This window comes from Lepisosteus platostomus, chromosome 18 (assembly GCF_059453375.1).
Source record: "Lepisosteus platostomus isolate fLepPlt1 chromosome 18, fLepPlt1.hap1, whole genome shotgun sequence".
NCBI lineage: Eukaryota > Metazoa > Chordata > Actinopteri > Semionotiformes > Lepisosteidae > Lepisosteus > Lepisosteus platostomus.
In genome coordinates, this window is record NC_142628.1 from 7,543,715 (window position 1) to 7,557,827 (window position 14,113).

The following is a 14,113-nucleotide window of genomic DNA, read 5'->3' on the forward strand; positions in this document are numbered from 1 at the left end:
CCTCTTCAATTCTTCAATTCAACTTTATTGTCATTAAACTTACACAGGTGCATAGTATAATGAAAAGTGTTTCTCATTAGTCACTCAGGTGCAGTATATAAATAGGTCAGAAGATAAGACAATAGACAGTGCAAGACTTTTTGGACAGGTAACAGTCATCACTCCAGTCATCAAAACGGTTGTCTTGAAAAAATGTTTTCATCCTGAACAGCAGTGTTTTTCGCCCACTGATGTAGACACTTTTCTCGTGCTAAGACTTATATTTCTATTGTCAGTCCCAGGTATTAACTGTGGCATATTTTATTCTGAGGAGCATTTTTATTCCTGTTATTTTGCAGTCTACTGATATTGGGGGGGAAAAAACATTTTAAAAATAAAATACAAATTGTTATATGTTATCTGGAAGAGTAGTTTTCTCGCAAGCAAATTGAATTTTATCTACGAAATTGCAAATTGTTAGGTTGACATTTTCACAAATTTATTTATTTTGAATACGGGATTAAAAGCTATTGTTTGAGGTTGTGAAAAATATAATTTCAGACAAAATAATCACCACTTGAAAACATTGAATTTCAAGTCAGGTTTTCTTTTTCTATTTTAATTTCTAAAAATAAAAGTTATCACACTATTCTTATACGGTTATCAAAGAAAGCATTTTAGAAAAACATTGCGTTTCTCAAGATATTTTGTGATGCAGACGTCTCCAAAGAATAAACTGCTCCGTTTCCTTTATATTGCCTTTGCACAGGATTAGGAGCACAATATTGTCGGGGTTTCAAGGTTGGAAACAGCCAGTTACTTGCCTCCTGTAGTCTCTCTCAGCTTTGGCAGACAATTCTATTTGCATGAGGTACACAGTGACCTCTAGTGTCAGTCCTGAAAATCTGCTGCACTGGAAGCCAATTACAATTACCAAAGGAAAACAAAAGCATTTTTTATTCTCAGACCCAGAGGATGGAAGATGCAGTGTGTTAGTCACTTCTTCCCTTAGTAACTTTACCTGAGAGAATAACCTCTTATCCTGTCCTTGTACAACTACTACTACTAATAATAATAATAATAATAATAATAATAATAATAATAAAGCCTTGTTTGTATGTACAGTAGCATAATTAAAAGTAACTTCTTTGTGCTTTACGATAAGAAAAAACAATCATAGAAGACAGCTGTGAGTGTGGTAGAAGAGTGAAGGGGCAGACAGACATCAATTAAGAAAAAGCTTTTCTGAACTAGAAGGTTTTTAATGTGGAGTTGAAAGCACTAGGAAGGTGACATTCTAATATCTGCTGATATACTGTTGCACTTCGAGTGTCCAGAAAAGTGCTACATAAGTGTAAGAAATGAAGACCTTGTCACCCTGTCACCTATGGAGACGAGCTTGGGGGATGAACAGGAGTCAGATGAACGATGATTGTGAGGCGAGGAGCAGTAATAGAGTATCCAGCTTTGGGGGATGTGTTCTTCACGTTCACAGTGTTTCTTCTGACTGACTACGTACTAGGCGCTGTACTCGAAAATAATAAAAACTTAAATACTGCAATACAGGTTATATTTCAAAGGATTAAAACAAACTCACGTGGATTATCATGTTTTCAAAACTTGATAATACTTTTTTTAGCTAATCATCAACTTGTTAAAGGTGTCTGCTGTTTTAATATACCTTACATTTTACAGTGGTATGCAAAAGATAACAATAAAAATGGCAAAGAAATATAGATAAAGCCATATTTCAGAAAACCATGTAACATACAGTAGCAAATGCATTTGAGGTAGACAATTTATTAGATCATGTTTCTCTGGCATAAAACTGTTTTACTGTGGATTTCAAATATTCCCCTTTGCAGCAGTATATTTGTAAAATGCTGTAATAGTAAACCTTTTATTAATATGGTCTGATAATTATTTTCAGTACTGTCACTTGTTAAAAGGAGTCTCTTTTTTTAAATGTGGTGACTAATGTTCTAAGGAAAGGAAATGTAATTGCACCACAATTAGAAAGATTATTTTCAAAGAAAGTGTGTTCTATCAACAGCTAATCAGAGTTTTTATTTTAAGCTTATTCTGATGTCAGAAATGCTTATTGTTTGACACTTCAAGATAAATAAAGGTATTCTTTCATGATCTTTCACACTGTGTATTGCACCTTTTGGCTTCACAGTTGGCAGCTGTTGGTGAAAGAATGTGAGATTTTCTGTATACTGCCAGAGTGTGCTGTATGTGCTGTTTTGTGTGTCAGTTCCAATTTCAGTGATGAGGATAGTGAAAAGGCTCAGAATATCCCATGCAATCTTGCTAGTTTCCAAAAGTGTTTATATTCACCACATAACTGTTGGAAGAATGTTCACTGGACAGACGTCAAAAGTTGAACTTTGTGGATGCAATGAGAAACATTTTGCAAGGCATAAGCCAAGGACTGCCTTTCAACACAAGAACCTCACCCGGACTGTCAAGCATGGTGGTGGGAGTATTATTGCCTGGGGTGTTTTTGCTGTCCCAGGATCCAGACAGTTTACCACCATTGACAAAATCAAGAATTTGGTGTTGTATAAGGTGTGTCATGGAGCAAGACAAATTACTGTACAAGCAGATGTACTGTACAACAGAATGTCTGAAGAAGAAGAAATTTAATATTTTGAATTGGAAAAGTCAAAGTCTGGACCTAAATGACATCGAAATGCAGGACCTGAAGCAAGCTGTTCATGCAAGAAAACTCTCAAATGTCACAGAGTAGAAGCAGCTCTGTAAGGAACACTGAGCCAGAAGTCATAAAACCTGATGCAAGAGATTGATAAACAGTAACAAGAAACATGTCATTGCAGCTCAAAGAGGTGCACCAGTTACTGAATCTAATAATTCACATACCCAAGGATCTTAACGCAGGATAATTTTGATAATTAAATCATCCAAATATATCTTATGTACAATATTTATGTCTTATGCGATTCATCAGGTTATCTTCATGTTCTTCATTTTAGTTCTAAAATACCGGAGAAAATGGACCACCCACGGGTTCACAAACTTTTTCTTGGCACTGTAGATGTGTGAATTACAACTGAAGCATGTTTGGAAGATTAAACACAATACTGACTATGAGTTGGACTTCTAGCAAGGAAGCTCTAAATTCAAAACTGGAGTCTAAGAGAAAAAAAAATAGACCAGGGATCATGAGCATTGGTCTTGAAGAGCCTCAGTCCATCAGGTTTTGTAGGTTACCATTAAATGTTCATGTCGGAAGACATGATATAATTCCACTGTGATCAATTAAACAGATAATTTGTTGAATTAATTTAGAGATCATTTAATACTAAAATCTAAGCACTCTTCAGCCCTCAGGGACCAGAGTTGTCTTAATTGAACAGATTATGTGCCTGATTCATCAACAGCTTACAGGTGTTGCCAATCTTTCAAAACAGGTGACCAGTAAGACTAATTGAACTGGGTCTCTCAAGGACCAGCCGTGATGGATGACTTTTTAATGATATTAAGAAGTGTGTGGAAACAAAATTAACGCAGAGAGTAAAATATAAGAATCTTTCAAAGGAAGCCTGAAATTAGCCTTGGATTCTGATAATACATAGATTTATGTTCATGTAAAGGCTGTTTAAATATTCAGCTTTATTTATTGCAATAGCAAAAGCTATCATTAAAAAAAAATTGCACTTAGCAAGGCTGAGAAAATTAGCTGTTTTATTTTTTTTTGTCAAATTTGCTTACAGTTCATTCATTATATGCCCACCCGAATAAAAAATAAAAAACAGCTACTTGTTTTAATTTCAGCTCCTGTACTGAGTGTGGAGAAAAAGGCCAGGCAAACATGCTCCTCCAGTCAGTCCTCTTGTTAGAGCCATTTGTCTTGACATGCAGCAGGATGCGCTGTACAGGGCCTTGCAGGAGAGTCTAGCAGTGATTGCAGGGCTAGCAGGTCCCGTGCTGACATCACCACAAGCCCTGAGTGAGGGGGAATTCCCAGTCACAGTTGGCTAGTGGGACAGTCCAGTCTTCAACAGGCCTGGTCTGGCTCAAGCACGTTTACTGGTTAAGCCACCCCAGAGACCCTAAGGCATCTACTTTTAATACCAGAATATTTATTCAATAACTTTCCTCAGTTTCCGTCATTTCTTTCTTTACAGCTGTTTTCCTAAATTCTGGTCATACTGAAATGTTTACAGTGAGTGTAATCTGTTTTAATGATCTTTGTAACACGTTTCCTCCATTTGAATTCTGAAAAACAGCCAAACAATGCAGAAGGTCAGACACCAGCAGACTTTTTCCATCTTTGATCCTGTGCCATTCTGTGAGGCTCTGAAATTGCTTTCAAATGATTCCGTGGTTTGTTTCTATTACCGAGTTTAATTGAAAGTGGGGGGAAAAAAAAGTTGAAAAAAGATAAACAGGACTGGTTTAAGGTTTCCATTATTGTAAACAACAAGCTATTTTACGTTGTAAAACATTTTTTCTAAAACATGTAGCTCAGGGGTGACGTGACTGTGCTATTGGTTATAATGCTGATAAGAAAATAGGAACGTGAGATTGTCTGTATACAGAAAAATAGAAAAGTTATTTCATGGGGTTATATAATATACTGTATCTGAGGTAAAGTTTTACAATATCTTGGTAATTGTAATTATCAAGTTAATTAACTGCAATGTCAGAAATAAGAACAGATTGCATTAAATTAGACAGCAGTGGAGTCTTTAAGGGCCTTGAAGACCTATTTGCTTTTGATGGTTGGAAATATTCAATAAATCCATAAACAATAATGCAGCATAACAGTGGAGTTGAGCACTTTTTAATATACTCTCAAGCCATAATAGCAAAGACACTTGTAATATTCTTTATGGCTGGTTAGTAACAAACTTGTTATAATATTGTTTTAGAAATTCACCTTGTTCAGGTAACTAGCATGCACAATTTTTCAAAATCATATTCATATTGACTATTCATATACAGTATTTTACCTTCTTAAGCAGAATTTGTAAACACCGAGGCTGGGGTTCTTCCATTGGTTATGATGTTCACTGTGCAACATATAGTAAAACATTTACAATAACCCAGGTCAATACTGGGTTTCAATTAGCTACACAGTATACAGTGTAAAGCACACTTCCATTTCTTAATAAGATACAGTCAATTGAGGGGAAAACAGTGATCCTTTCTTGGTAAACTGAGCAGTCTCCAAACAGCGTACCAAAGCCTTGCATTCCAGCATTGCACGCAATTTAAATGGGCAACATCTGCTTAGGTACTGTACACCCACACACATGTATTCAGGCACACAAATGCTGTATTGTACAGTATGTGATTTGTGCTTCTATAATAAGAATTATTAGGTACTTGTATTTATATAGAGCTTTTCATCCCATAGGATCCTTTATTCAATTCTGTTTATTAGTGGGTTAATCTATCCATTCATTTTCAGTAACAGCTGAATCGTTGGAGGGTTGCAGTGAGCCAGAAATTAGCCCTACGGACACAGAGGACATGGTTGGGCTGTTAGTGTGTTCATTTGTTATGTATTGAAATGCTGCTTTGTAGAACATTGACATTCCATCATAAGATCCATATTTTCTGCTGATTAAAATAATTTCTTGTGAAAATAATTTGCAGATTTCAGCAACAGCCATACTCTAGAGCCTTATTTTAAGTTCTTACCCTTAGCTGCTGCTATTAGTTGGTTAACAAGCTCCAGATGATGCAGTTAATAGCATGTGCATTACGAAATTGCCTATAAAATCAAATTGCAGCAAAGCAAAATCCAGCAATTCATTTATTGCTTCAGCATTCTTACGGAGAGCTATAAGGAAAGTGTTAACCAACAAGAGGCATGTAGTGTTATTCAAGAGCAGCACTGTAAAGACCAAAGTCGTGCATCAAAAAAGAAAATGTAGATCACTTGGACATGGTAATTCAACCAGATTCAGGTTCTCACAGTATATGCTGTGTCGGGATGTTTAGAAAATGGCACCAGACATTTTGTTCATCTACTAAAATGGCAAATGTAAGCAAACATGAGTTTGATCTAACACTGTGGACCATGAAAAATAATAGAAATGTTATTGTCTTGTGGCTTGTCTTACCAAGGTGACTGCGAGCTAAATTTACAAATGCGTCTTATCCAAAAATTGTTTTTATAAGCAAGGCATATTCATTGAAAAGCAATTAAAATGCTCTGGGAAGGTGAGAAACCATTCACATTCTGTAAAGCTCTTTCAAATCACGTTACACAGTGCTTTTAAAAAATTGTAGCATTTTAATTTTAAAATTGATGTAAAAACAATTGGATTTGTACAATAACCCCCTTTCCTTTTAACATTTTTTAAATTTCCTCCTAATAGACAATAATAAATTAACTCCGGCTTACTGCCAAGCAACTATAGCAACACACTCATTCAAAAATAACTGTCATTAATAATGCACTATTTCCTATTAGACATAACAAACTCTGATGAAGATGTATAGATCAGAACTGAATGTTTCTCATTCAGATTAACATGATCACATCTGCATGCAATTATAATATTTTTAGTATGTTCTGTTCCATATTTATGAACTATTACTGCTGTTGTTTACTTGCTACAGAAATTCAATAGTCCCCAAAGGTACAGCACAAAATTAGAAACAGTCGGTCAAAGAATGCAGCTGTAGAGACTGGATAAAGGCATATAAGTCGCTGTTTTTCAAATACTGTTGTTACCTCAAGCTGTATGATCTTCCAATATAATTCTCAGCTAATTGCCATTGCAATTTAGCAGCACAGCTGGCATTGTTTTGCCAGCATTCTCTTAAATATGTCATTTAACCCATAAATTGAAATGTCACTTTTAGGGAAATCACTTAAAAAATGTAATTAACACCATGTTTCCTGGATGGAGAAATATGACTGCTCATGCAATTTCCGTATACTTTAAAACAGCCGTTCATCTGGCTTGCTCTGCCAGGTAATTGAACCCGTTTTTTTTAAAGGACATCAATACAGTATATTTCAACAGCGCGAAGTGTTTAATGCTTTTCTTATGACACGTCTGTGAGGAGCAGTGTTGAAGACAGTCCTTTGTAAAACGTCCTCTGAATCCCAGTGATATAATTGGCAATGTGCTGTGAGTAAAACATTGAGAAATGCAAGAAAATTAGTTTTAGAGGCAGAATAGTGTAAAGTTTAGGGTTGTAGGCTCCTAACTGGAAGCTTGGGGGGTTCAAATCCTTACTGTGAGTACTGTTGTATTTTTGAGCAACATACTGTACTTTACCCTCTTTGTGCCTGTCCTCCAGCTTGTATAAATGGGCACCAGTACTGTTGGTAGTATCCCTGTGATGAAACGGCAGCCCATGCAAGAGAGTTCATGTTCTCTCAGTCTGCTGTAGTGCTAAAGAAACCCAGATAAGCTCCTATGACTTGTACTGCTAATATACTGTACGTACTGTACATCATATACTTTTAGTTTGTCGATACTCTGCTAGTTGCTTACAGAAAGTTTACTGTGTTGTCTTCTTCACTGTGTGCTGGAAAGATGATCCAAAGTTCAACAGAAAATCACTGAGACATTTTTGCAAGATTAGAAGGTTTATTGCCTTTTTTTATATACAACCTTTTCTGAAGCAGAATAATTCAGCTGATCTCTGAAAAGGTATGTTTAACATTTGACTTAACTTCTGTATGGAGTTTTCATGCTCTCCCAATGTTAAGGTGTGTATCTCCAGGTGCTCTGGTGTCCTCCCACCTTCCAGAGATGTGCTAAATTGGTTAATTTTATTTGTCTGTTTTTGCGTGAAGATCTCCTGTGATGGATTCCTGGACAGGATACAAATTGTTGCTACCCTTATCACTGACATTGGATGTATTAAATGCTAGTAATTCTTTAGTAACATCTCAGTATTTTCTAGTAGAATAGCTGCATCACAAAAAATATATAGCCTTGAATTGCACTTAAAATGTGAATAAATAACGTTTGTGAGCCTGATTAAGATTAAAAGTATTTGAAGTGCCATATATTAAAAATTTACATATAGCTAAATAAAATACTATCATCACACGTGAAATACGAGTTTTATGTAAAACATATTAGGAGACTGATAATGTGCAAATGAAGGCAGTATTCGAGACAATTTGAGAAGTCCTGACCTCACTAATGTGACCTCACAATAAGCTAGATTCAATAGCTTATTGCTGTCTTCACAATGTTTTCAAATGGTCTGCCTTGAAGGTAATACAGATATGAGAAAGACAAAGTCTGAAAAAGAATTATAGCACTTATATTTTAAAGGGGGCTGATAGGTTTCACAATTCTCTCCTCAAAGAAATAGCACAGCACCCATACAAAAATGTCCTTGCAGCAAGATAGATGTTTTAGTAGCAGAAGGATCAAAGAACAGGCCGTTCCTCTCCCTGTGTAAACACGAGGGAAGGCCGAATTCTGACAGCATCCTTTCAGGAGCATCCCAGCATGCTTCACACAGACTTTCTTCTCTTGCCAAAGACGTTGTTTATGAGCTTGGCCATGGACTTGGAGCCACTGTACCTCCGCCGGTCAGCCCGGTACTTCAGATGGTCCATCACATTGCGGATGAGCTTGATAAACAGGTTGAAAATCTCCTGGTAGTTCTCCGCGGCGGACACCTCCTGGAAGCAACACTTGTTTTCCAGGGCCAGGGAACGGGCCTCATCCTCACAGACCTGCCGGGCGTGGCACAGGTCTTGCTTGTTCCCGACTAGGTAAATGGGCACCTCCACCTCCCTGTACCCAGGAAATGCCAATATGTAAAACAAAGAGGGTTAGGAGAAGGGCCGCGGCCTTTACTGTATTGTGTGTTACATACAGTACTATAAGCAAGGTTCATAACACCCTGGGAAAAAAATACACAACTTTAGATTGTCTGCTTTTGTCTTCTGGAAGCCTTTCTTGGATAACTGTGAATTTATAGGACCCACAGTAAAGCTTTTTGAAATACAGAATCTGCTAGTAAGAGATATTTCAAGGTTTTACCAAACCTTTGTAGTTTAGTTATCCATCCAGAAACTAGTGTATGTTTTCCAGACATTTGCTGGTTACATCAAACGAAAGAACCTTTTGATTCTGATAACCTGACAGCTCAATAGATTGCTTTACACAGCCACAGACAATAACATAATGTAAATCTACTGTATATTCTACCACCTTAGAAGACTAAGGTGATATTTATATTTTAAAACCGAACCATGCTGCTTATTATATACACTAAAAGAATAATGAACTAGCTAGCTATTTTGAAATGTCAGTTAAGGATTTGTTTGAAATAAAACCTGACACAGAAATTTAACTCTCAGATCTGACCACCCGGGTGGTTTCATTTGTTATATAGAAGATCTATAATTAGGTCAAGTTGCAGAACTTCACACTTCCATCTGGTAATTCTAAATTGCTTTCTTGTTGAATATCGTCCTAAAATCCATTTCTGGTAATACTTTGTAATATTTTAATTAATATGAGTTGCAAAATTGGATACAAGCAGTTATAGGATTGCCTTGCAATAGTCAATTGAGCTGAAGAATTAATTTAACTGCATAATTAACTTAAGAGAGCCCAGAGGCCTTAAGATCTGTGTATTAGGCTTTATAAGGCAATGTCTCCATCAGAGACAGCTGGCTCCTTAATAATTGAAACCTGGGTTATTTTCCTTGTACAAATATAACTATTCTGTATTAAAGGAGCATTTCTCAGTCTGTTACATTAACTCAATACTCCGATTTAAATGGATAGTTTCCTGTTACAGTACAAGGAATGCTATTCATTAATTCATTATAATCCCATCTTTAACTTGCATCCGTCTAAGGACACAACTAATGGACATACAGTAACTCACCCTTTGCAGTTTTCGATGCGGGCTTCTTTGATCTGGCGCACAATGTTTTTGGCATTGAGGAAGGAAGTACGATCACTGATGTTATAAACCACAATGAAGCCATCCGCCCATTCCTGGGGTTCTTCCAGAATGCATCTGCTCTCGCCGCTCTGTAAGGGATGAGTAGTGTTATCAGCTGTACAATGTTTCTACCTCTGCTCTTCTAGGAACCTTACACAGAAGGTCCTGGGAGGGGAGGTATCTTTTTAAAATAATTATGAGCTAATCACTGACATTTAGGGAACACACGCTCATTTTACAGTGCTACAAGTGCAACATTTAATTGTACAATGGTGTGTGCCAAGTATTCTGTATTGTAAATAGGATTTTCTTTTAGTTAATGTAGGTACAGTTATTATTGTTGGCCTCCAATGTTAAAAGTCAAACCATTCTGATGTCATACATCTTGCATACTGTAATACTACACATCATACTCAAAAGCACATTTGAAAGGTATTTTTATGAGGTTCCTGATTATGTATAAAAATCGACAGACTGCATGTGATTCTCAAATGTGTCTCATTACGTACCTGGGAGCAGGGATCAAATACTTCCAGATTCAATTGGCGGCCATCGATTGAGATCCTTTTACGGTATAAGGAATCTGCAAAATTTTCATTGCAATTGTAATTGTTCATTAACGGATCATTTCATGGAAATGCAGTTTGATAAACATAGCATAAGATTCAAATAGATTCATAGCAATGGCCTTATACAATTGTTAATAATAAGAAAAATAAGAATATATGTGCTGTTTTTGTTCTATGAGATAAATTGATAGAATAAAGAAAATTTTGGAAGAATAGCATATCTTTTTGAGATTGATTGCATCGAAAATCCTTAAGGTTCAAAAACAGTTTGATGTACCTGTGACTTTATGTTTGGCAAGTCATTTGTTAGTCATTTGACAAACCCACAACCCTGCTCTACCAACAGAGTCAGTCGGGGCCTTTATCTCAATAGAAGCATGATGTTAATAAAAAATTGGCAAAATACTCTGTACATAATGGTGTAGAATTATTATTTATTTTTGGAAGGTTCAGAATGTTGCTGGTTAGATTAATTTAGTTATTTATTAGAATTAAACAAACAATAGTCACCTGGCAAAACAATTTTATCATTCCCCAAAAAACACATATGGTTTGATTTTGTTATTTGGCCATATCCCAATACAAAGCTTTTGAAGTCCAGTTCTTTTAATCTCTTAATCATATTTATACAATAACCAAACTTCAGAAGAAAACAAAATTCAGACCAGTTAAAGCTAAGAAAGACTGATCCTTAATAACTGGATCGCAATTAGTGTAATCAATGGAGCATATTAAAATATATATATAAATTAAAGAATATAGACATCACCTTGTTAGCAGTTTAAATGTCCGTTATTCTGATTAGTAGTTCACAGTTCATTAACACTTAATGAAATATTTTTGAAAAACTGATACTTACTAGCATTTGAAGCATATTCTCCAATAAATCTTTTGGTTAAGAATCTCACAAGAACAGCTAAAAAAAATCAGAAACATGAACATTTTGCAGTATGGTGAAATAAATTGTAGTTTGGGTTTTATTTTTTTTCAAGCATTTGTGAAACTTGAAAAAAAAGCTGATCAGTTTATTCTTTATTATTATAAAGCATTATTATAATTACAATCGTTATTACATTTGTATTAAATTGTATTCATTCAGTATATGGCTTCTATCTGTTTGATTTATGGGTAACATAATTGCACAATTAGATTTTTGTCTTTCATATTTCATTCAAAATTGCCTGCACCCCTAAAAAAGAAGAAAGCAGTCATACTCTCTTCCTTTGGACATACAGTAGGACTGAATCTTTTACTTGATAGAATTGTGTAGTGGCACTTTTTTGAGCAGGCTTGAAAAATAGGGCAGCAGCTCTTAGGAAAAGACATTAGAACTTACCTTGTATTTTGTATTAATTGTGATGTTCAATTTTTCAAATGATTAAAATGATTGATACTGTATACAACAATTAAATATCTCTTAATGTGAATAACCTGAATAAAACAATACAGTGAATGTGCTTTATAGAGCACAGTTGCTGTTTTGGGTCCTATGTAATTTTTTATTCAGAATGTGTTCTGGCACATTAAAAAACATTAATGTTGAAGAGCATAAGCTGTATGAAATATAAAATCAAACCAAACTGTTTGAGAGAAATATTTGCTTGCAACACGTCTTCTTCAGTTAAGACATTTCAACATTAGACTATAGCAAAGTAAAAAGAAAATGTGCCAGAAGCAGGGGAAATGCATAAGCAGAGGTTTGTACATTTCCACGGAAACCACATTAAAATCCGGCTGGACAAATGGGGCATCCTACTGTTTTATTTACTCATGTCTACTGCTGGTCTCCGCAAAAGTGCAGAAGAACCCAAAAGATGGGGTGTCCTATACGTGTGCAGGGTTTTCTTCATGTGTCCAAAGTAATTCATTTCTGCCAGTAACAATACGCAGAGAAGAGCAAACACAGACATGGGGGAGCACCAGTGGCTGTTCTGCAAAATTTCCGTTTGTTGTTTCAGGACAGTTTCATTTTTCACCCCACTGCCATTTGTCTTCATCTCCCATTGTTTTGCTTTTGCATATACAGTAATGTAAGAGAAGAGAAAAAAGAGGCAGAAGCCATCTCTCACATGGTGGAGAATGCCTGCACAACACAAATGTGTTACGCTGACCATTTTCACATCTGCTTTCTACTTAAGTAAGAAATGAACCCCAAAGGCAGCAACTCCAGTCTGTGTTGTCACTCAGGAGTTTTTCAGGCTTTACAGTTTCCCTGCTATTCTCTAGCTTTGTCTCCTAACTTTACACAAGAGATATAAGATCACAAAGAAGCTGAAAGCACAGAATACATCTAAATCAGAGTTAACACCACAAGGCATCAAAGAGCTTACCTGATTTTCCTGCACCTTCGCTTCCCAGAAGAGCGAGTTTTATGTCATTCATGCTTGCAGTGTCTAAACTGTCAGCGGTCCTGTAAAATTTGCTTTAGGTTTTAGTCACTGTCAGAAATAATAAGCTGTCTCTTGAAGCTGGACTGCAGGAAGGTTAGTGCAGGAAGAACTTCGAATTAATGCTACTTATGAGACCAACTCTCTTACTACAGATCCCCCCCACCTCTCTCCAACAAAAGAAAAACACAGCGTATGAGCTCTCCTCCCACTAAAGGAGGAAAGCTTCCAAGTTAGGATCGCGTAAGTTGAGTCTTCTTTTTTTGTTTCTTTTCTTTTCTCTTTTATCCCAAGGCTAGAACATATCCAGGTGGCTGCAGTAAGTGTTTGACAGAGTGTGTTCCATTAGATAGTCAGTCTTCTTCAAGTCTTCATATTTTTGCTTTTTTGTTTCTTTTTGTTATGGAATGGAAGCATCTGTTTCTTTAAGCAATTTATTGCAATATGACTGTTTTCTTTGCAACAATTGTGCAAAGGGAAGTTTTGTTGTGTGGAATTTTCTTCATATTTTTCTTTCATTCATAAGTTTAGGCACATACAGATTTGAAGAGGTTTAAGTGGATAAAGACCAAAAGAATGAGCTAATTGAAAGGGACTTAAAAAGGTCAAGAACAGAGGTCTTGAACACTATTTTCTGTAAATCCAAGTGTCCAAATTCTTTTCTATAAATGCATTAGTCACTCATGGCACTTAAGTAAACAGAGATACATTTAAATTTAAAATCTTTTCATTTATTTGAAATAAAAAAGGCAGTGATAAAAAATGTACTATCAGAATTTAGAAAAAATATTCATGCATTTCACTACAAAAGATGCATAAAACTAGGGCTTGACTAATACAGTTTAGCAAACCTTTATGTTAGAACTGGGCTATATTCAATTAGAAACCAAATTAAGTGACACTAGGGGTGATTCTCAGAAGTCTTCATTTTTTAACAATTGATTTGTCAAGTTCTGTAAACGTCACAAGTCTTGTTCTTGAGCACACATTATTTATATCCAAACCTGTGAAAAAGATTACTATTGTGCATGATTTTTTTTCTTATTATTATACTTCTGATTCATAATGCAATACCATAAAAGAAAAAAAAAACGTGTGTGAGTCACAAAATGTAATCTAGCGATATTCTTTTATATAGGGTGTACAGGGTAAAATGATAGTCTTTTATGAGTTTCAAATAATGCACAATAATGCACATTGAAAATCCTTTGAAGTCTTTATAAAGACCATACACTTTAATTGCAGATACCTTTTATAACT

The 14,113-nt window shown here is 35.6% G+C and overlaps 1 protein-coding gene across 1 annotated transcript; it reads right to left on the minus strand.

Moving 5' to 3' along the window:
- Positions 1-7,542: 7,542 nt before the first annotated feature.
- Positions 7,543-13,034, minus strand: rerglb (RERG/RAS-like b). Its single transcript, XM_088611472.1, has 5 exons — positions 12,797-13,034; positions 11,326-11,382; positions 10,407-10,480; positions 9,838-9,986; positions 7,543-8,732 (listed from the first exon to the last, which is right to left on the minus strand). The coding sequence occupies exons 1-5, from the start codon at positions 12,846-12,848 to the stop codon at positions 8,447-8,449; spliced, it is 618 nt and encodes a 205-aa protein (XP_088467598.1). The 5' UTR covers positions 12,849-13,034; the 3' UTR covers positions 7,543-8,446.
- Positions 13,035-14,113: the final 1,079 nt, after the last annotated feature.